Here is a 23,708-nt window from a genome sequence, read left to right as displayed (position 1 = left end):
AAGTGCTACATTGGTATGTGTTTGAACCCTCTGGCAGAACAGTAAACAGGAACTATTTAGTCACAAGACTAAATTGCACTTACAAAAACTCCAAGAAACTGCATGGATACTATGTTTATTTTCTCTGTAAGTAGCTCAAACAGTTTCTGTGCTTTTGTGCTTTCATTTGCCCAAAAGGTATTTCATTAATTAGTAATCACATATGCCAAAGAACACATTTCTCAAGGAGATGGAACTTTATGACCTACTGGTCTGGAAAAAGACATTGCAGCTAATACCTGCATATAGATGGCAGGTATGTCACAGCCACTGCCAATAAGTATGGAAATACAGCCCATTTTCACAAAGGTAACTTGCAACCCTTTACACATTCAATTTTGGAAAGTCAGTTTTCAGACCAACCTCCCAAACCTGATATTTTGTGCTGTTGGCTCTCTCCCTGCTTAGACAAGCTCAGGTTCTCCCGAGTGGGTGAGACCCCAAATCTCCCTTCCCACTGCTTGGAGGGGACACAGAGGGCAGGGACAGTGTTTCTGATTGATGTAGAAGATGCTTTGGGGAACCAGCAGCTAAACAGCTCATGGGCAGGGGCACTCCTCTGCACACCCATGAAACACCCGTGCTGCTATAGAATCAAATTATGTTTTTCATATTCCTCATCTGTCTTAAGAGTTCTAACAAAGCCTCACCAAAACACCACTTAAAGCAGTAGCATTGCTTTTGCCTCATGAAAGTGGCCAAGACCATAAGTCAAAGTGGCATGACTGTAAACAGATTTACTAAAAGGGAAACAGATTGGTTTCTTTTTATGCAGTCTTTTGTCCTTTTACCTTTAATAGCAAAATATAAGTGACCAAAGTGAAGAATTATGATCTTTTTACTTATGGATAGTCTGGAATGACCCATCCAATTTATTTAATTGTTCATCACAGGTGCTATAAACAACCCATGTGTGTTTTCTTTACTTGGTGAAGTAAATTTTTCAGAAAGGTAAAATAAAAATAAAATCAGTGCTATGCAGGAATTTAAATTTATTTACCCTCTTGCAGTGATGGATCCCTCACAGTCACAGAGTTATTCCACTAGAATATATCAGAGTACTTAAGCTATAGAATTTGATGTTTAAAAATGAATAAATAGGCTATGCACAAGAAGAACGGCTTCAAATATTAAAGTTCTTGCTGAGAAAAATGTATTCTGTGCACCATAATGGGACTGAGATGATTGCAGAATGACACACTTTGCCTATAGCTTATTTTCTATATAGAGTACCTGTGATCTTAACAAAAGACAGATAGACAGATAGATATCCAGAGATAGTTTAAAAGAGTAAACAGCTTTTACACACAGTAATCCTTCACACTGTGACTGCCTACACCTGCTTTTGTCTCAATATACTGCTTTTACGTAAATTGAGGCTGGCTAGCAATATGAAATAACTGTGTGACGATCACAAACAATTTTCTACAACTGTTAGCTTAAATATTTAAATTAAAGGCTTCCAGATATTTTTGGTCTCCTCATAATTTTCTCTTTAGGAAACAGATACATTCTGAACTCAACACAGGTGAAGGCAACAGCACAATAAAGTCAAGATTGTTCTAAAATCCATGTCAGGTTTGCAACTGGCTTGCATCCCCTACCTATATTACCTAATTACCACCTAACAGTATTAAGTCAAAATCCCAGCTCCTTTAATATTTTTTAACTGACTGACTTACACAAAAATTACAAAGGACTCTCTTCAGAGGGATTTTACTTTGAACTGGAATTCTATTTGGGTTTTGTTTTCTTTCAGAGAAAAAAATGTGGTTTTGTTCTTTTCCCATTAACAACTGAAGGACCAAGTTGTGCAAGATGCAGGGGAGATTTCAAAACAGAGCTCTTGGGTGCTGGTGGAAAACAAACCAGGTGCCCTGGTCCCTGCCAGCATGGTGGGGGTGGCCAGTACAGCCCTGTGGGTTTGTCCCCTTGGGAAGGTAAAATAGCCCCTCTGCTATCTCCTCCCCTGGTCAATCTCAGCAGCTGATTGCTTTACATCACCCTTGAACTACTGCTGTTTAATACCATGGAACAGCATTGGATTGCTTGTTCTCAGCCTACAAACTGTTCAGAGATAAAAGAAAAACACCCTCCTCTTTGTTTCTCAATGAAGGCTATTTTCTGGTTGACAGCAGTTTTTGCAAATATGTACAAATTGCTTCAAAATTCATTGCTCTCTTCCACATACAACAATATGTTCCTACAGTTGCCACTTTTTTTTTTTTTTTTTTCCTGGAACAAAAGCAAAAAACTCCAGTGTAGCAGGACTCCAAAGAAAACCTCCCTATAAATATATATTTACATTTAACAATGGGCATCATAATTTCTGAACTCACAGAGGCTGAAGTCTAAGAGCAGAAACAAATGTGAATTGAAGCATCTTGACCCAAAAGTTAACCTGACACTAAGAAACCCCAAGTGTCAATCCCCAAACAATTGCTTGCCTGGCTGGTGTTACTTACAGAGGGTGGAAAGAAGACAGGTTGTCCACAGAGAAAAGCAGGAGTATGAGCTCTTAGCAGCTCCAGCTCTTGGGTCATAGCACAATCTTCCCTTCTTTTGATTGAGAAACAAACAGCTGAGAAAAGATGTTGCTTTAGGTTTTTTTCAAAGGCCGGGAAAAAACATGCCAATGGTTCATGTTTTACTTAAAGCAGCAGTTGAGACTTCACAAAGAAGATCTGTGCAATTTTCATTTCTGGTTCAGAGGATTTACATGCTCTTTTTAATGATCTGGGCCTTCAGCAGTGGGTAATGCTTCCCAGTCCCCAGCTTAGTGCTCATGCAAAATTGAAGCACTTTTGAGGCAGTTTAGAGCCTACAGATGAATCTCAATGTGCAGGCAAAAAAAAAAAAAAAAAAAAAAAAAAAAAAAGGTTTAGCACTTCACAAGATGAAGCAGAGGAAATTATGAAAAAAAACAACACCAACAAAAAAAATCTTTGAGCTTCAAACATCTGGGAAGCCAAACAAGAACATCTGAATTTTGAAGAGTGTGTTTACATTCCCTTGCATAGCAGAGGGGGGACAGGGAAATGAACAATAAATGGGCTTGTGTGTAAATTTATATATAAAAAGATCAAGTACTTTATTTTACTGACTTACCGACTTATATGTGTTACAGATGTAAAATATGTATCTACACATGCAGATACATGTGTACGTATGTACCACACCCACTCTGTGTGGTTTAGAGAAGCAGAGACAACATGAAAGTGCCTTATTTCTGTGAACTTGATGTGATGACACAGTTCAGTGACTGGTGCAGCTATTGTGGGAACAAGGACAGTCTCAATGTGACACAAGGGGTCACTCGGGAGCCTCCTCAGCAGTTGTTTTCCTATTTTTTTAGTCTGCAATGTGCAGTAACAGCAGGTTGGGGAAGAAGTTTAAGACCCCCATCATTTTTTGCCATTGTTCTGCATGCTGGGGATGGTATTTCACAGCTGACCTGGATATCTTAAAAAAAAAAAAAAAAAAGAAAACTAAAAAGCAAAGAAGAAAAAGGCTAGCACCTGCTTTCAAAGCAGCTTTGTCCACTGGGCTGTCAAGTGAAGTGACTTTCTCCAGACAGATCTGAAGCTCTGGGAATTTACTGTCTGCTCCCCCACGCAGCATGTTTTCAGAGTTGTGCCAGGGCAGCAGTCAAAACACTGCTCCTGAACACCAGGAGATTTTTCTTAGTTTGCAGTGAACAAAGGAATCGTGGCAGGAAGGCATGCAAAAAGGCAGCCTGGTGGTCACAGGAGTCCTTTGGTGTGTACAGCTGGGTACAGCACAGTTCATGATACTCATCAGCTACAGGGGGGCACCAGGCATGCAAGCAAGTTTCTCTGCAGCTTCATGTGACTTTGACATCAAAAAAAGACCTTTTAAATGTATGTAAGTAAATGCCATCAAAATATCCCTGTAGCTCTAAATGCCTCCTTTTACTCTTTTTTTCCTAGGTGCCCCACCACTCTGAATTCCAATACTGGTTTCCACCTTAGTTGAAAACCAAAAGTACTCAACCTAATCCCCAAAGCAAACCTGACCTACTTCTAGGCATTGCTGTTCCTCAGGGCTGGAAGTCCTTACTCCTCTTCAGAGGAGGGTATAGCAACCAACCCAGGTGCAGTATCAGTATAGTTATACAAGTTGCTGGGAACCCAAAAACTGCAATCAACCAACCAAGATCCTCTCTGAATCAAAACCTGGGAGCAATATATAGAAGAGGCTGCAAGGGGCTAAAGATTTGTATTCAGGGAATAGAAGACACAGAAGTGTCTGACAAAAGACTCGCTTTCTACTCTTACAATCAAAGTATGAAGGGGATGAGAAGTTATAAAGAATTGTGAAAGGCATTCCATCAAAACCTGAGGAAAAGAACTGTATGTAACCCTGCAGGTGAATGGCAGCTCTGCTGGTACTTACCACATCATGCTGCTCATTTATGTACAAATTGGGAATGCATGGGAATGACAAAATGAATACAGGCAGTGAACCTGTAAAGGCAGCACAAAATTAGATCCTGTATGGGCCAGAGCTGTGTGTGACAGGCATCTCTCTTTCCCTTCATAACATTAGTGATGATTTGGCACCCTACCTGCAGAGCAAAAAAAGCCCCGCTAAACCAGATCTATGTGTAAAGTTTTGCTCCCATACAAATGCTTTTTTTTTTTCTTCTTTCTAAAAAAGAAAAATTAAAAAGGAAAAGATTTCTCCAGTGTAATTTTAAGGAATAGGAATTCTTCACTGATGATTTCTCTGCCTAACGAGATAATAGAGGAAAACATGGAAGATACCACTCAGGTAACTGAGACACAAACTTAGACATCTAGGGAGTCTGAAAATCACTTAAATGTTTAGCACAGTCATTAGGACCCCAATGTCTCTAAAGAGTTTCAGACTACAGCCAGATCATCTGGCTGCATCAGACTATAGCTTGTTTGCATAGAAGAAAAAGAAAGGTATAATTCTGACCTTCCATTTCCCTGAGTATTTCCAGGTATTTTTGTGAAGGAACTACAGCTCTATTAGTCCTACCCATGCTCATATTTAATTAACTGAAAAAACTACACTTACAGGATGCAAGTGTTCCTGCCAAGGTGCTACTGACTGCAGCACTTTTGTTTGACAGCACACAAGACCTTGCCTCTGCTCTTCTTTTCCACCATGCTCTTCTTTTCTGCCACTACTGTATCCAAGAAACAGCTGTTTTCCATTTAGGCCCGTGAGTGCAGGATGGAGACTGCGCTTTAGGACTTGCTTCCAAGAAAGGAACATATTTATGAGCCTTTCAGGCATCAGACCACCCTCGCCACAGGGGCTCCAGATCCCATACAAAGAGCTCAAAAGGAGCTGGGGGACATGGATGGAAATAAGGAAGCACTGCTGTGCAAAGCTGTGGCTAGTCTGAAGGTTTCGTGGGTAGACTGATGTCAGGAGACATCTCTTGGGGAATTAATGGGATTATGAGTGTGTGACAAAGGGTTTCAGGAAGGAAAAACTGGGAGGAGAGAAGATGTAGGCCTGAAATTCACGGGGATGTCCTCAAATGCTTCAGATGAATGTACTAGGCATCCATATTCCTCTTCTAATTATTTTAAATAACTTTATTTCCTGTCTCAGATTTGTTTTTCTAGAAGCCCACAGGAAACCTCTAGGACAATTAGGCAAACAGCTGCAGATAGGAAGTTAATGCTGCAATAAGAAATAAATATCCTAAAGCTTTTATCTTTTGGTCCCAATGCACTTTGCAGAGGTAAATCACAGAGACACTGAATGATTTGCACAGATACATGGTGAATATACAGAAAATCTGGAATGGGCAAATGACCCTTCCCATGGGTCCATCATTACTCAGAGGAGGAGCCTGAGAGGGATTAACTTGCAGGAAGAGTAGCTCCCCCTGGGCCCCCTGTTAGCATGCTTGAGTACCCTGAAGGACAGAGCAAGGCTGGGAGAACCTGCTCCAGTCAGCTTAGCAACAGAGGGCAGAGGGTTTGTGATGTCCACTGCTGATGCCTGCAAAGAGGGCTAGACACACATTCCCACAGGGCAAAAGCTACTGGAAAGGACAGCAGCAGCAGAGGGACAGGCAGGTCTCAATGGCTATGAACACAAAAAAAAAAAAAGATGTCTTGGTCTAAAAGCTGGAGCAGCCTTCCACAAAAGGCTTAGAAGGACAACCCCCCACACACACACCCCCTCCCCACATATAAGAATTTGATTAAATAAGAAATTATTGGTATGTTAATGCACATACTGTAATTGAATCCTATACTCACTTGAGTTTAACTCAAAATTCCTCAAGTCTTTTGCAGGCCTCTAGACAAAAAAGAGAATATCCCTGGCTTAGGGAGAGTCTTGGTATTGCCTATGAGATTTGCTGCCAGAAGCAAATATCTGGTCCAGTGGTCTTATTCTGTTTAGAAAACTTTATTTCCCTTCTTCAGGTATGTCCTGACCTTAAGAATTCCTTCACTTCAACAAATCCCCCACTATTTTAAATGCATATCCTAGAAAGTGGTGGCTCTCTGCCTCTCTGTGCGTTTCTTCTGAAGCTTCCAAAATAGCTATTTTTTCTACCCAAAGATACTAACTGCTCAAGATAAAAGTTCAAACTTTGTCTGCTTGCAAACACTGTCTGCAGCAGCTTTGTCGTTGGGTATTCCCTTGATCTGGGTGAGAGGAAAACACATTCCCAGCAGCTGATTTTGAAGATGCAGCCTGTGAGAAGAGAAAACTTCTCTTGTGGCACTGATGGGCACAGGGCTCCGCTACCTCAGGAGAGCTGCCTGTCAGGCCACAGGGAGTGACAGGCAGAACGAAGATGGCTCAAGTGACAGAAAAAACATGTCTTCAACTTAAATTTCAAGTAGCGGGAAACCCCACGAGTTTCTTGATATATTTTATGGAAGTAAAGAGCTTGTATTTCCCCAGAGCGTTCCAGTTCTTTGGAGAAACTGAGTTATGTGCTTCTTGCTGCACCACCTGCATCCTTTGAGACCATACATACATAAGCATGTTTCACTTGCAGCAACCTTCCAGAGAGGGAACAGACTTCAAATTATGGAAGAAAACAGATTGTAGTATCCATTCTAACCCACATCTCAAAACTATTAATAGGAATTTTGGGAAGAGATACTCTGATACATTTTTAAATTTCCTTGAAATGAGCTGGATTAGGGCAGAGTATTGAAGGAGCAGAGCTAAAAATTGGCAATATGTTGCTGAGAAATAATTATTTTGTATATGGGTGCTTGATGTCTGTAATGGATTTGATCAAATGATATATGGAAAATAAAATTACTTCTGACAATGGTGGAATGAAAGCAATCCTTATTTATGATGTGTGCCTACCCTTACTAACATAACCCCAAGGTATTCTACCACAGAGAATCAAAATATTGCAGGCTAAGTCTAACTGCAGCATTCAGCATCACTTTCAATATATATAGTGAAGTTATTATGGACACTGGCCACATTTGCTCAGAAAAATAGCTTTTCCCTTATCCTTTGGATTCTTCAAAAATAATACAGAGAATTAGGAGACTATGGTATCTCAAGATGCAAAAAGAGATTAAGTAAAAAAAAGATATGTAGAGAAAGAAAATAGCTGTAAGGAAAGGAGGATCTAGAGGTAAAAGAAATGGCTAAAACATTATCCTTCCACATCTCTCCCTGAGCTCTGCTTACTTGGGGATTGGGGGCACTGGAATTTTGTATTTGGGTTGCCAAATTAATTTCTTCAACACTGTTATTCAAAGACAGGCAATAATAAGAAGTAATGGCTTTTCTTTTGTATAAAAAATAGTAAGATAAATGAATGCAACTTCTCAAAATGAGAGGCTGTATGATGACCTTTGCTGTATAATCAGAAGTCCCAGCTTAAACAATTACTTTTGCCAGTAGGGCAATGCAGCCCTCTAATATGGGGTGTGACAAACACCAAAATAAATGGCTTTCATGAGATGCACACACAGAGAGGAAGATAAAGCAAGAGAGCATTTTGTGCTGGAAGTGATTTTCCTGCCTCTCTACATGGTACCAGAAGAGCATAGTGACTATGAAGGCTTCCCCACTGCTGTCTTGGCTGCAGGATCTTGTAAGAGCTGTTTTAAAGGCAAAAGGGCAGATGTCAATCCTTGATCTTTCTGTTGAGAGGGTGATCTATTAAAGGCTTGGCTAACTGGGTATCTACTCCCTCAACAGGCTGCCAAACCCTTTGCTTAAGTTAACAAACTCCTATTTGCCAGATCAATGCTGACCCCTACGTCAAAAGCTCAGTCTCCTTTCATTGAATTTGCAAGTCATCCAAAAATACTTTACTAATTGGGAAAGGTAATGGTGGGAGGTAAGCGTTGGCATTTCAGGGGTGGCTATGTAAAGAAATTGAAAAAAAAAGAAGTCAGGTTTCTCTCTGAAAAGAAGTGCATATTTGTCCACTCCAAGTGCAGTTTGATAAACTGTCTTAATCAGACAAAAGCAGGGGATCATCAGCAAACTCTCCAAGACTTCCTCTCCCTATGCATCCCAGCAAAAGAAGACAGACAGTGTAGGCAAACAATAATGCTGGGTGAATTGCCCAATATGTCTATTTAATTAGCACTTAAAGAATCACAAATGTTTTCTCCTTGCTTGAAGGAGAGAGAAGAAAATGTCCCTGGCATTGCAGAGGGCAAGAGGGGGTTTATAGACCATTTCACCTTAATAGTCACAGAGAAAATATTACAATGCATATCCAAACTAGAAAGACTAAAAAAAGCTCCAGATTTTTTTCTGCTTTTCTCTTGTACATCACTGGGATGTGGGGTTGGATATAGCAACACTTAATCCCTCTGGACAAATGAAAGGGGTGCAAGACACTGATTTTCTATATGTTAACAATTCTCCCACCACTGCAGACCTGGTCTGTGTGTCTTGGAAAATATTTCTCCATAAAAGCACACATGCAAAATAAAAATCACAGAATCACAGAATAGTGTAGGTTCAAAGGGAGGTTAAAGGTCATCTATTCAAATGCCCTACAGCAAGCAGGGACATCTTCAATTGAATCAGGTTGCTCAGAGCCCCATCCAGTCTGGCCATGACTGTTTCCGGGGATGAGGCATCCATCACCTCTCTGAACAACATGGTTCAGTGTTTTTCCATCTTCATTGCAAAAAAATCTTTTCCATATTCATTTTCAGAGGTACTTTGTAAAATGTGCACAAACTGCTCTAACAATTATTGATACTATTGAACTTCCTGCCCTGTAACAATGGAATTTTCTTGCCCCCAAAAGCATCAGTCCTACGGGGCTCCTTTTATTTTTGTTGCTGTTATCTTTTGTGACAGTCAGCCATAAAATCAAATGTGTTCCCTCAAAAGAACTCTCATCTCTGTTTTTTAAAACCGGTATTCTTTTTTTTTTCATGCATTAATGGGAAAATATTCTAGAGACATAAAGGCATAAAAAAGACAATGCCCTGCCTTGTATTTCATATACATAGGAAATGAAAGAGTCAAAGATGTGCACTAGACATTTCCAAAGCACCCATTTGACTTCTTTATGAAAATGATAAGTTTTTTCCATAAAGAAGAAAAATTCCAGTGATTCTGAGGATTTAAAAACAGAATGTAATGATCTTCTGTGTAAAGCTGTAGGTTTCTCAGACTCTTTCAATATAAAATATTTTGCAAGGCTCTCTCTTCAGGCTAATTTAATTAAATAAAGTGGTACTAGAACACCCTGCCACTATTATGGTTCACATCCTCTCCAACCAGACGGCAACACCTCCCACAGAGTCCCCAAGCATGCTCTTTACAGCAATGCTTTACACACTGTTTAAAAATACCCCACAGTGCAAAGTATATATAACTATTACTCCCGTTTTGTTCCTTCTCTCTTTCACAAAGAAAAAAAAAAAAACAGAGAAAAATTATGTGAATATTTACTTTCCTCACTTAAAAATTAACCTTTTTAATACATATAACGTTTTTATCTAGCAGGTCTCTTCAATGAGAGCTTGGCTGCACTCTAATTCCATCTTGTGTGCCATTGCTATTGTAGTGCTGTTTTTTCTGGTCTTCTCAATGACAGAAACAAATTTGCCTTATAAGAAGAGTTAATAATCTCTACATAGATTTCATTCCTGGGCACAGGCTCAAAGTCCATGAACACATAATCTTTTGCAAATCAGAACCCATTTCTCTCTTTCATGCATCATTTACAATCCCAAGGTGATGTACTGCTAGCATCACACCTGTATTTTAGTTCACTTTCTTCCTGATTACTCATCCTTTAGAAAAGAAAGCACAAGTGACCTTTACTCTTTTCCCCTCATATTTTATTGTCTGTTTGCCTTGTTTTTCTTTGCTTTGCTTGTCTGTGTAAAGAATTGAAAGTCTAGCTCAAACCCAGCAGCAGAATATCTCCTCAGCACAGTCCTCTTTTCATAAGCAGGCAGAGCAGACCCCAGGAAGAGTAAAATACCAGGAAAGAAGAAAATATAGTTTTCAGTTGCTGTGATTAAATGACTGACCCTGCAGAAACACTGTGTAAGTGAGGTCCCTTAGAGCCCCAGGTCACCCATTGGAAGTCTAGACCTAATCTAGTGTGTGGGGAGTTTCTCCTGCCTCTCTAACCACAAGTCAGGAGGCAGCAGCAGCAGCAGCCTAGGTTTGAACCTAGAGGGATGCTCACATCACCCTCCGAGCAGCTCAGTCATTACTTCTGTGCCCTAGGTTACAACTGCACTAGCTAGTCAAAAATAGCAAAAGAAACCAAAATAGCCCTAGAAGTGATAGAGTCCAAGGGCTTTGCCAGCCTGACTGGTGCAAGCTGCCAAGCTGACATCTCCTTTTTTTGGGTGCCAGAATGAACCTTCACCATCTCCTGCAATTTTTTTTCTGCAGCTTAATCGGCAGTGAATATATTTTCCTGAGCTTCCATTGCTTTAAAGAAAATACTATTTTACCACAACCTTAATTAAATTCTTTACCCATTTCTATACCACTTATGTACTACAAGCCTTAGATTCCGAATCTGCCTACAGGAATGTGCACAAACACTGCAGTTGTGACATGCATTAACCAATATTCTGGCAACAACCAGGCTGACTAACAAATTTGGATTTTGATGACAGTTTCATTTTAAAAAGCTATTAGTGTGACTAAGCTTGCGGCTCTTGTGCTAATAATCTGATGTGCACACTTTTTGACATCCTCTTTCCCCACCTAACTCCAATAGATGATATTAATCTTTAATTGATAATGGTTCATATTTGCTTATAATTGCTGTTATTTATTACGCAAAATATTTGTCCTCTGAAATATTTTGATGCTTCTCTTTTAAAGATTGTCCTTTTACACTTGTAGAATGCAATTTCTTTATAGCATCACCAAGTTTTCCCACAATGAGATTTTTGAGAAAAAGGGATGAATATTTAACCTGTAGTTAAAAATATTCATGTTTCTTTCTAAACAGCGATGTTAATGAAAACTTAAAAAAATTAACCTAGTCATAGCTGTTCTTCTGTTTGCTCATCTTCATTCTCTTGGGCTCCCATGGAATGAAAAACCCTGAAGATGTATTCAACAACATGATTTCTTTTTTTTTTTCCAAGTGTTTCTCCTGTAGTCAACTTGTGGAAAAAACAATTTTTACAAATGAATACACAGGCCCCAGGTCTAATATAGACTTTTTTTTATAGCCTTTCTTCCTACACCAACCTTCTCTTTTTCGAGTGAGAGTACCAAGAAAAGCTTATGCTTTTGATCTCTGTGCAAATAAATGAGCTGAAACAAATAAAACCTGGTTCACAAGAGACTTCCAAGACATCTGGTGGAATTATTTTTCTAAGTAATTAGACCAAGTGGTGGTGCAATTCCCAAATGGAAAGTACCTTCTCGCTTGATATCCGGTTATTTCTCAGAGCCATCAAAACAGCAGTAAGTCCTGCTTCTCTCCTTGCCTGTGTCTCAGACTCAATATTGATTACCAGTCTTCCCAAACACTGCTTTATTACTCAAGTTTTTAACCCTCCCCCTATCCTTTTTTTTTTTTTTTTCCTGGTGCTGTGAGGATCTTGTCTAACTTCCATGAATGTCGGTAGGATTTCTGGTATTGACTGAGGAAGGATGCTAAGATACTGTAGCTCTCCTTCTTACAGGCCCTATGGAGCCAGCAGAGAAGTGCAATGAATAACAGCAAGGTGCTCACTCTGGATCAATAGTGCTCTAAAGTGTGCCCAGGTGTGCTTTCTCCTTCTTTCTTGCTGAAAACTGATTAAATTTCTCCTTTTTTCCTCACATCGCCCCAAGAAAACATCATTCTAGTAACAACCCAATTGCTCCTTGACGCTTTGGGGAGAAAGTGGCACTCAGTCGGTGACAACATCACAGTGCAACCACTGTGAATTTGCGACACTGGGGAAGTGAACTGGGAATAGACCTGTCTGAAGGAAGGAATTTAATTTTGTTTGTGCCTGGTTCTCCTGGTTTTCCAGTTTCAGATTTGGTCAGGTGCTCTACACTCCTGTTCCACTAGCTGATTTGGATGCAGGCATCACCCCTGTGCTATGACAGGACCGTTCTGTATGCCATATAGATATAGAATTCACAGGTGTAACAGGAGTAAAGAAAAGCAGCTGCCATATGAAACAGCTGCTAGATTACAACAGTGGGCTTGGTATTAATGGTGTTCATTCTCATCCCTTCACAACATAACCCAAACTCACCAGAAGTTTCATCTACTCTCTCATCCACCACGTGGTCCTTCTGATGAACCCACTCGCTGTTGCACTTAAAATAGATTTGTGTTGCTGGGCTTGCTTTGCAGTAAAGATTCACAGGCTTGTTCTTCACAATGTAAGCCTCTTCAGGTTCAATGAGGAAGTGGGGTAATGGCTCTGGAGGATCAGATGGAAAAGTTTCTGGAAGCTCATGAAAAAAGTCATCATCTGTAAAGGAAAAATGAAAGAACCAAAATTCAGCTGGTGGACACTTGCAAAAACTTCATGAAAATTAAAAAGATGCATAGTTTTTGAATAAAAGGTTATCTTAGGAGCATTACTAAACTGAGGCTTAGATGCACTGCTGTTTCCAGACTGGAGGAAACTGTTCTTTACATCCTGAGCATTCTTTCCTCTCTGTGATGTGACAGGGATGTGCACATTCACAGTCTGGGATCAGTCCTTTGTTACCATCATTGGCAATACCAGCAGTAAAGCTTTGTGTTAGTGCTTGGTAGAGTTGCCTGCAAAACCATAAAGAGAAATAATAGAAACTTTCAGAGGCTTCAAGGTCACATTTTCAATAGTGACTTATCGCACTGCATAATCAGGTGCGTAAAATAGCTACTGCCAGCTGAGGCTGGTCCAAATAGGAAACAGTACCTTTTGTTTCAGATGAGCAATTGGAAATCTGCTGAAGGCAAAGGTCTAAATGCAAGTCCAGTCTGTATCTCTTTGTTCATACTCTGATTCTCCTTCTAAGACTGCTACTGAAGGTGCCAAGCTATGCTTTATTTATTCTGCCAGTACTAACTTGGTCTGTGCAGTCCCTGCTATGGAGAGAGCATGGGAGCTGGGGCATGGGGCAGGGAACCTGTGAAACTGTGACATTTTGGGCAAACATGGACCCATGCTATTGACATAAGGAACCTCAGCACCTCTCTGGTGCTGCTGGTAAAGATTCAAGTCAGTGAAAGGAGAAGGAGGAAAAGAATCCATTGTGCAGGAGGCAGGACTGAAAACACCAAACGTGCATACTTCCCTTTCTCCCTCCCTCTTCACAAATCCTCTTGTACAACCCCTCTGCCCCTTTGTGCAGAGGAAGTCTCCCACATCAGAAAGCACCAAATTCAGAGGAGAATAACCCTCTCCCCATCTCCTTCCCCACCTGCCATCAGAGCACAGGAACATCCAAGAGGCTCTGAGCAGCAAAGCAGTGAGAGGCACCAACTCCTGCCAGACCCACAGCGGCGAGCTGGCTGCTCTGAAGGCCTCACTCAATCTCTCTGCCTCTGGCACGGTTATCATTATACCCCGTGATGGATGCTGATGCTGATCAATAAAACACCACAGAACATCCAACGGAAAATCCTGGCTGGCTGTCTCCTCCCTGCCAGTCTTCATGAAGATGAAATGTCAGACAGCTCCCTCCCCAAACCTGAGACCTCCCTGTGCAAGCTGTGTCCACAATTACAAGTGGCACGATTCTCTTTGCAGATACTGCTTTCCAGAAAGATGAGAAGAAACAGGGACAGATGAAGGAGAGAGCAAAAGAATGTAATATGGTACCCACGCATGCAGCTGTATGAAGGTAAACTGCATGTCTTTATCATTTATGGGAATACCTTACAGAGCAAACCATTTTGTGAACCTCCTAAACTGTTTATGAAGAGAACATATAGTCACCATTTTTTAAAATTATTTCCTACACACCCTTCATATTAATCTAAAAATACTCCTGTCCTTCTTGGTGTCTCATTTTATAAGGAATATTAAGCCTGACTCACTACTGCATCACTCCCTGAGAGTTAATAAAAGTGAACTGATTCAAAGATAGAAAAAAGGGCCAATAAATAAGGCCTAACATTCTTCCAGCAAAGGGAAAATCTGTGACACACTATAACACTTCAATTTCCATCTCCAATTAATCATTTCCAGATACTCAAATTAAATTTAATTTTTTATCACTTTCCCATGCTTCCCTTATTTCTGCAGCTTCCTTTTCACTCTGACCACACCAGCCTCCTTCCTCTGCAATCCTATTTCCTCTCCTCATTAGGTATTCTCCATTTTACTCCCCATTTTTTTCCAAAAAGAAAGACGAGTTGCAGTAACTTAATGGGACTTCCCCTTTGGTTTCATGACAATGAAACATGTCTGAACTGAATCAAGAGGCTTTTTGGCATTCCTCACTCCCATCCATGCACACCTCCTCTCTTCCTCTCTCCCACATGCTGTTCCATAGACATCCACAACACAGAAACATTAGAGATGAATCATTTCCCTTGAATTGCCACAGGACGTATCTTTTTCTTCTGGTCATTTAATTGCAAATCAGCAAGCAGACAGATGGAAACTAACAAAGCACACATATGTTTTATAATTAAACAAGTATTGCTTCACTAATTTCTGGTGACTGGAAGAACAAATGTATTTATTTTCACCACTACATTTCTGCACATTATCAAAGACAATAATTACAATGCCTGACCAATTAACTGCACCTTATGAAAGATATCTAGGAAGTCTAAAAGGAGGGATCAGCAAGCTGCAAAAAGGGAAAAAAAAAAAAAAAAAAAAAGAGGTTTTCAAAATTATTTTTTAGTCAGCCTGGAAAATGGGTGTGGGTTTTGGCTTTTCCTCCTGAAGGTAATTGCTTACAAAGTTAAGGTATTATTTGTATGTATTCAAAGTACTGCTCATTACATTACAATCTAGTCTCACATTTTGATTGTGGTGATAGCTGCTCCTCTCCACCAACCTGGCGTCCCAGAGTCAGATACAAGTCTGTTTTCTTACTGCATCCTTGCTGTGATTCCTCCTAAATCTTCTTGAGCAACAATAAAGCTCAGCTTTATTTTTCCACACTCTCTCATTTCTATCAAGAGGCATCTGAACCACTCTTAAATGTTAGGGATATAGATGGAAACCATTCACAAACTGTCACACAAATAATGCTCAAAGGCTGCCACATCCCTGGAAACTAGCATTTAAAACCGTCACTTTCAGAGAAAAATTAAGATAGTAGCTGAGAGATTTTTTTTTTTTCTTTTTAAACTTGAGAATGCTCATTCAATCCCTGCTCTCATACTGCTGCTGTTAATAGCAACAATGGTGTCTTTTTTATAGAGCAGTTTCTCAAGAGGAACATATAGAATATTACGATGACTGCATTTGGCAGAAAAAACAGCAATCCCACTGCACAGCTAAGCTACCTCCACTGGCTCTGAGGGACCTTTGCTCCTGCTTTCCACTGCTGAAAGGCAACAGGTGGTCTAATCCTCCTGTGTGAACCACAGTGGGAAGCCACTTGGAGTATCCTGCATCCCCCAAAGAGATGGGGTCAGGTGCTGCAGGGAGGCAAAGCACCCCTCCCCTCTCATCCAGGCACACCAGCTGAAGTGGCAGGATGGTGGTTTACAGCTAGAGAGGGTGTGCAGCCCCAGTTCCCCTGTGCCAGGCTGTGATACTTGCTTCTCGGGATGAGAATCTTTTGAGGAAGAATAATGTTAAATCCCCTCACAATGGCTTGCACATCACACCAGTGTCACAGCTTGGACAGTCAGCCAATCGAGCTGCTGATCTGGGACAGGGTTTTGAACCATCAACCTTAATGCACATCTTGGAGCCAAGTCTTGTATTTCATTTTTTGAATTACAGCTATATGCTGTCGTGCTTCCATTGTAACTCTTGGAGCAACATGCAAGCATAATTATAATAGTAGTGTAATTATATAGCAAAATATTCCTAAAAATCCAACACAGAAAATGTCAATATAGGACAATTGGGATTTTTTGCAGTTCTCTAGAGAACAAGACCCGGTAGCACCAGAGCAATCTAATGAATCTGTGTTTTCATGAGGACAGAGGTTCTAACAAATGAATAAACACTTCCATCAGTTTCTCCTGACCATCTCTACTTAAACACAGCTCATTCCTCTCTCCATACAAAAATCAAACTCTGACTTAGATTTTTCAGGGATGATTTTGTTATCACTGTGTGGCCTGTTGAGCCAATTTCTATAATTTGGATGGGGATTGCCTCTCATGGTGTGCTCCTTTGCTGCATGAGAGGATAAATCTTGCCTGAGACTTTGATCTGCATCTTCCTGATGGTTATTGCTGGTTATTTAAAATGCTCATCTCCCAATGGTGCAACAAAGCAGCAAACTTTATAACTCTCTTACTTAACTCTCCTAAGTAGCTAGACTTTTTTTTTTTCTTTTGTCTGGAGGAAAAAAGCTAACTAAACCATTTGGGAGTGATCTGGAAGTATAGATACAAACACTAAAAATTCACATACTTGATTTCTAATCATTATGCCAATGTCATGTGCAGCAACTTTGATCAAACACAAACACAAGACACACATTGTTCTCCCCTGTTGTAACAAATCCCCTTCTGTGCTCAATAACTTTGAGCTGCAAGTTTACTTCTGCAGTATGTCACATTCATCTTTATTTTCACATAATAAAGTGTACAGCCCATCTGTTGTTATTGACTGATTTATATTAGCAAAACAAAAGACCTGATTAATGGTACTGCTAAACTGGTTCCAGTCATGCAATTCATTCATATTAAGAAAATAAATTTTTAAAAGCCACTTTAATCTATAAACATAATTTGGAATTTTTATTTTAGTTGCTGGCCCACATTCAGATACACTTTTATTTGCCTTCTGTAGTACGTGACAATTACATTTTTTAAAAGCAAAGTAAAAGGCAAATCTATAGGAACAGGGGAAATGCCACTGAAATCTGCATTGATACAATCTGGCATGAGCTGTCACATATAGAAATTTTATCTTAATTTTAGTTCAGTTTTCTTTTAAGGTAAAACAAATCTTTACCTAAGTCAGGAACCTTTTGATGTTAGGAAATGTCTTTACTCTTCCCATACATTTGCCTGTAAAACTGTACATATTATAGCTCTCCATGCATAGCATGTGAAAAGAGAGATTTAATGGTATATTTCCCCTTTTATGGATTAGTATCCCTGCTCTAATCTGTGGCAGGAAAATATTTGGCTCCATACACCAATCTATTCATCTCTAGATCACTAGTTTTATTACTATATACGAAGCTTTAATTCTCATCAGCCCAGCATACATCTCAGTATATATCTGAACTGCGAGACTTGAACTATTATTGCTTAGATGATAATATATTGGACCATTATCTCTTCATGCGAGACCTGAAGCAAATTCTTCTCAAATGGAATTTACTTCAGAATGATTCAAGAGCAATTTAAAATGAATGGCTGCAAAGTTAATTCTATTTGCATTTGGATGCCCATCACTTGGCAAGATCATTCCCTGAGTGGTGCAAGAAAGGCAGCTGGAGTTTACTGTATGGATGGGATTTCTGCTCAGGTTTTAATGTTATGATTAAAAAGCTTTCTAGAGCAACAAGTACTGTTTACTGTGAAATTAACAGCAGGTGCTAGCTCAGCCAGAAAGCTTATCAGGATGGAGGCAAGGGTTTGGATTACAGTGCATACTCTTTCAGGAAAGGAAAATTGCTCGGCTGGATTTCCTTTAGTCACAGGGTTTTCTATTGTCCTAGGAAGAGCAAGCAGTGCCACCAAATGGGAAGCAAAAAATACTGTATGCCATAGAGCCTGTCTCCACCTCAGAGGTCCATAACACCACCAGAGCTATGAATCCAACATTAGTCCAAGCTGAATAAAAATTGGGAGAAAACAGGACTTTTTCTAAGAATCACTAATGAACAGTTTCCATACCAAAAAGCCCTCTCAACCCTGCCTGTGCCTTGGAGACCACACAGGGACAAAGAATGGGCACAGCAAAGTGTAGCATGTGCCCTGAAAGAGAAATCACATTTTCTTGCCTTGACCTGAGGAGAAGGAGAGCGGCTTTCCCTCTGTCAGCCTTGTCTCTGGCTGATTGCAAGGTGAGAATGCAGTAAGGCAATCACTCCTTATTCTTCAGCACCTCAGAAGGGGAAGGTGTCCCCAAATAGCTCAGGAAGTCTGCAATTTTGCAGCAGCAAAATGTTTGTCCAGGCTGCCAAATTGGAAGCTGGCATCTGCTTGCTTGGAGCTGAATTCACTGGCAGGCCTCTGTGTTCCCAAAGATGAGGCTTGGTTTTGTGGCAGCCCACAAACCAGATCCTTGCTGAACTTTGCTGGACCCTCCTGGGAGCAAGGTCAAGGGAATTTCTGACTCAGATTTACTGAGCCCCCACAAAATTAAATGCTCTTTTCATAAGGGAAGGCAGAGTGCACGCATAGTCTGGGAAAAGTGACAGAGAAATCGATAGGGCATGCAATGTTCATCTTTTTTGGGTGACTTCAGTCCAGAAACAGAATAAATAAAGACCACAAAGAGGAATGAACTTTACCTGCACCTGCAACAGCTCAGAGAAGACTCTCCTAGCACATCTCAGCTTAACAACACATCCTCAGGAGGTCAAACCCAAGCTTTGCTTGCACTTAACAAAGAACATATGCACTGAGTGGCTACATAGCTGTCAGAAGGCTGCTGGGCAAAAGTCTCCCTTTCACACACAGGAGCATCAAAGAAAAGCCAAACACATCCTTTCCTGTCCTTCTGTACTCCTAGAAAAAAAAAAGGAACTTTCACAGCAGCACAGGAATCAATACTTGATCCATGGTCAGCCACAGGCACAAACTGAAGCCCTTACAAAAACTCAGACAATGGGCATCTCAGACACCTGAAATACTGGATTACTGGTTCAGCTAAAGAGTCCAGGAAGGGGGTTTCTGTTTTTTGGTCCCAGCCCTACTATACAGACCATCCTAAATAAAGAAGCCATACCAAATACAGTAATTGTGCTTGTTATGCCCGCCGTACTCTGGCTAGCCTTTCTCAGGAAGCTGTGAAGAGCTGAAATGGAAAAGAAAACACAATGCTTTCCCTTTTAACAGCAGTGCACAGTCTGTCATTACACTGGGGGAGTGTTAAGGGTGGGAGCTGCAGCTCAAGAGCAGGGAGGTTGCACAGTCAAAGAAAGCAGCCAAATGAGTGGCTGCTGGTGCTCCCCCCTGGCAACCCTGTGTCGAGTGGAGCCCTCTCCTCTTGTGCACTTCTCTCTGTGCTCCTATTTTATGTGAATGCTGCATGCCCAAATATAAAGCCAAGGGCAGAGGAAGATGAAAGGATAAGTGTTTATCACTCAGCCACAGATCATGTGGACACTGTGCAACCGTGTTGCCTACAGCAACCGGTGTGTTCTCCATCTCCCCTGCTCTGACAGTGCCATCTCCCACACCTCTCTCAGCCCAGGGCTTGGAGTGCATCTTGTCTGGCTTATCCTGGCAAACTGCACTGCTGTTAGTCAACAGCTAATTCCAATGGAGTCAAATATGATTTGCATCAGAGTAAGGAAAAGGAGAATAATATATAGATGAGGAAAACACTGTACCACCTTTATAAAGAGTTTTGCAAGTTACGTCTTACCATTGGGGAAAAAGGCACCTTCCCCCAGTTTGTTTAATCCACAGTTCTGATTTAAGTTTCTGCTTCTCCTGAAGCTTTAACATCAACCAGATGAGAGGAAAATTGAAAACAAAACTCTCAGTGCTGTGTAACAGAGGGAATTTTTTTATACATCTCACTGCTAATTCAAGACAATACTTGCAGGTATATATGTAGACATGACCTTTAAGTTTCATCTTAAGCATCCAGAACATTACCATTGCCCTGAGACAAACTCTGTCAGACTACCAGCTGCTGCCAAAACGTGCAAGAGGTGGTGGAGGTACTTATTAACACTGGACTCAGCATAGGCAAATGCCAGAATATGGTATGGTTTCATGCAAGGCAATTGAAAATACTTTCTGTCACATATGAAGAGCACTTAGCTGTTCTTTGAGCAACAAGGTTTATGAGACTTGTCAATCTAGGAAACTTAATGCAGTAATCTGCAAGCACTACTTTCTATGAGTCTGCCTAACCATGTAAATAGAAAAAAAAAAGGCTGGAGGCAAATAATCAGTGGCTGAGGATGACTTATGAGCATTGAGAGCACGAAATGTAAAGTGAAGAGGCAAAGGCCCTGTTTCTTTTCTGCCTTGTCCTGAGTACCAGCAGTCATCCCTCTTTGCAAAATATATATTACTTCTGATGGAAACTTGTTGTGCTTATACACAACTACTGGATAAGGTTGGCTGAATTACTGTGCCACGGCTCTCAAAATTACAGCACTTGAAAATAAAATGCTTGACAAATAGCAGATGTCATCAGTGACATTTCAAGGTGATTACCCTGTGGAAGTTTCTGCCCTCTTTCCACTTCCAGAGTTATCAAGCATGGGAACAGGCTGCTCAGGGAAGTGGTTGAGTCACCATTCCTGAAGATATTTAAAGATGTATAGATGTGGCACTTAGTGACATGGCCTAGTGCTGGATTTGGCAGCGCTGGGTTAACAGCTGGACTGTCTGATCTTAGAGTACTTTCTGACTTAAACTATTCAATGAATGTAGGATTTGGTTAAAACTAATAAAATATTCACGCTTGGGAAAAAAAATGGATTACAGACAATCTCCAAAACTTTATCTCCTTACTCTGCCATGTAACAAACTCACAGAGTAACATGTAAGTGTTACTTTGCCAATCACTCGCATAACTGTGAGCTATAGGCATTTAATTGGAAAATTAACAGAGCTTCTGTTGGATATGGTTATGCTGGTAGAGTTCAAGCCTACTAGTGCTAGTTGTGTCTTCTCTGATACAGACACAGCATATGAACAGCAGAGAAACTTCAGTATCAGTCCACGAGGTTTTATGATTTCCCTCTTAAGCATTTTTCATTTTGGATTCTAGATTGTGATGGGTCTGTGTGATTTCATGGGATCCCGTCCTAACCACCTGAAAAGCAAAGTCTAATTTGAGACATTTCTGCCCCAGCTGCCATTAGTGGTCATAATGGTTGACACAAGGTCAAAAATTATGAAACCTCTGAGGAGCATCATTTCCTCTTCAGTGTTAGGCTTCACTTCCCTTTGACACATTAGTCCTGAAGCAGCTCCAGGCTCTTGACCCCTTCTTTAACCCTGATAACTAATTAAAGATGGACAAGGCTTAGGCTAAAATACTTTTTGTTAAACCTATTCATTCTCAAGTCCCCTTCAGGCATTCTTTGTCACACAGGACAGAGCCTGCCATATTTACATGAACATGAAAGAAGGTGCTTGTTACAATAACACGAAAAAATCTCCTTTTACAAGACCTGACAACCTTTGTGGTTAGATGGTAGAATGTATTTTACAGCACATAAAATATATTCTCAACACATACTGGAAACAAGTTTCCTGGGTACAGTCCAAAGCATACAATTCAGGAAAAATCCAAGGATAATTAACTCTGCACACATTTTTAAAATTAGAAGTTCAAACTCAGGTACTTTATCTGAGTCAACAGTCTGAACATGGTGTCCCAAACAGGATAACCAAATGAAAAATTGATCCCACCTTTTCTCGCACTCTTAAGGCTCTATCATGTGCTGGAAACAAAGACAGAACTCACACAAGAGTCATCAGCTGCAGGCAAATGGATTTTAGGGCCAGTGGTAAATCACATTACACAGCACAAGTTTGTTTAATGGAAGAAAGCATACTGCTACCTTGAGTGAGGATCTGTAACTGAAAGCGGCACTTCACAAATACTTTCTCTGCTTTTTATGTTGTTTCATATTAATAATTAAGCTTGTTTCATGCATCAGTATGTTGAGGTTAAAATGTCAACCTTTTTTTTTCTAGAAATAACTGTTATTTTTACCCTTACTTTTCCAATTATTAAAACTGCAGCAGAGCTTTTCTCCCTTTTTTGTAACACTTTCAATGAAAGCATTTTTGTCTCATCAAAAAGTGATGATCCAACATCTCCTGATCAATAAAACTGAAATCTAATGGGATGTCATGGATCCTAATTTCATGAGCCATCTGAAGTGTGTAGTTAATCTAGATAGCTATGTCACTGCATCTCAGAAAAACACAGGACATTTGATTATATCTAAAATAATAGCTCAGTTGCATTGCCACCTGGTTAAGGCGTTGAGCTGAGACCCAGGGGATTGATATTCTTCTGTAACCTTGGGGAAATCTAATCTACCAAGTTCAGTGTCCCATCTACAAAACGGATGTAGGACCTCAATAGGTAACACTCTTTGTTCACTACCTTCAAACTGAGTAGACAGCTCTGTGCTCAGATGCTTCCTTCAAAACTTCTTTCAGACGCATGCCAGTATAATTTGTTAAACAGCCAGCAGTTACAGAAAGGATTCCAAACAAATCTGTGTTTATAGAATGACTAGGGAATGAAATCTGTCTGTGCTGGAGCTGATGTGAAATTTGCCACTGGTCTCCCTTTGCATCAATGGAGCAGCCTGGCCTTGGGTGCTCTGAAGGGCTCTCTTCATGGGATAGGGGAATACTAGGGGAATGCTGTCCCAAGACTAACATTAATCCTCATGAATATCTACATACTCACTACTTCTTTTCATGGTTCTTAATAAAATTATTATTTGCTTGGTGCTGGTTACCTAATTTCATCCACAGCAAATTTTTCAAGAATCATAAATTATTTTGTATGAGGCTGATTTATCCCAGCAGAAGTCCAAATTGAATTAGAAATCCATTAGCTGAATTCTAAGCAGGAGCTTTTAGGGGGAAGGGGAAAGGAAGGGTGGGGGGAACTTGGGAATCTGAACACCAGATGTGGAAAAGGGGAAAAATCCTTAAAAGTAGAAAGAGAACAGAAAACATAAATATATTCTTATTGAATTAAACACCTAAGTATTTAGAGATGGCAAAGCACAGATTATTGCCTAGGATCAGAAATATGACTCAGACATTTATTTATTTATTTTGACTAGCAATTGGTCTTGTAAATACATGAGATTTTGCAAGCAGATGAAAAATCTCTGTTCCCCTTGAATATTATAGTTTCCATCTTGAAAATACCAACAGATTGTGTGTGCTATATATA

The 23,708-nt window shown here is 40.3% G+C and overlaps 1 protein-coding gene across 2 annotated transcripts in view; it reads right to left on the bottom strand.

Annotated features, from left to right (window-relative positions):
* The window catches only part of UNC5C (unc-5 netrin receptor C), a 251,061-nt gene that overhangs the window by 80,442 nt on the left and 146,911 nt on the right, over window positions 1-23,708 (bottom strand). For both annotated transcript variants that reach the window (XM_030271701.4, XM_030271700.4), the window contains exon 2: window positions 12,747-12,968. In XM_030271701.4, the coding sequence (XP_030127561.4) occupies window positions 12,747-12,968 (222 nt within the window). The remainder of the gene's footprint in view (window positions 1-12,746; window positions 12,969-23,708) is intronic.

Source organism: Taeniopygia guttata, chromosome 4, assembly GCF_048771995.1.
Source record: "Taeniopygia guttata chromosome 4, bTaeGut7.mat, whole genome shotgun sequence".
Classification (NCBI taxonomy): Eukaryota; Metazoa; Chordata; class Aves; order Passeriformes; family Estrildidae; genus Taeniopygia; species Taeniopygia guttata.
The sequence above is the reverse complement of the archived record's forward strand: the minus strand, read 5'-3'. Positions and strand labels throughout refer to the sequence as shown.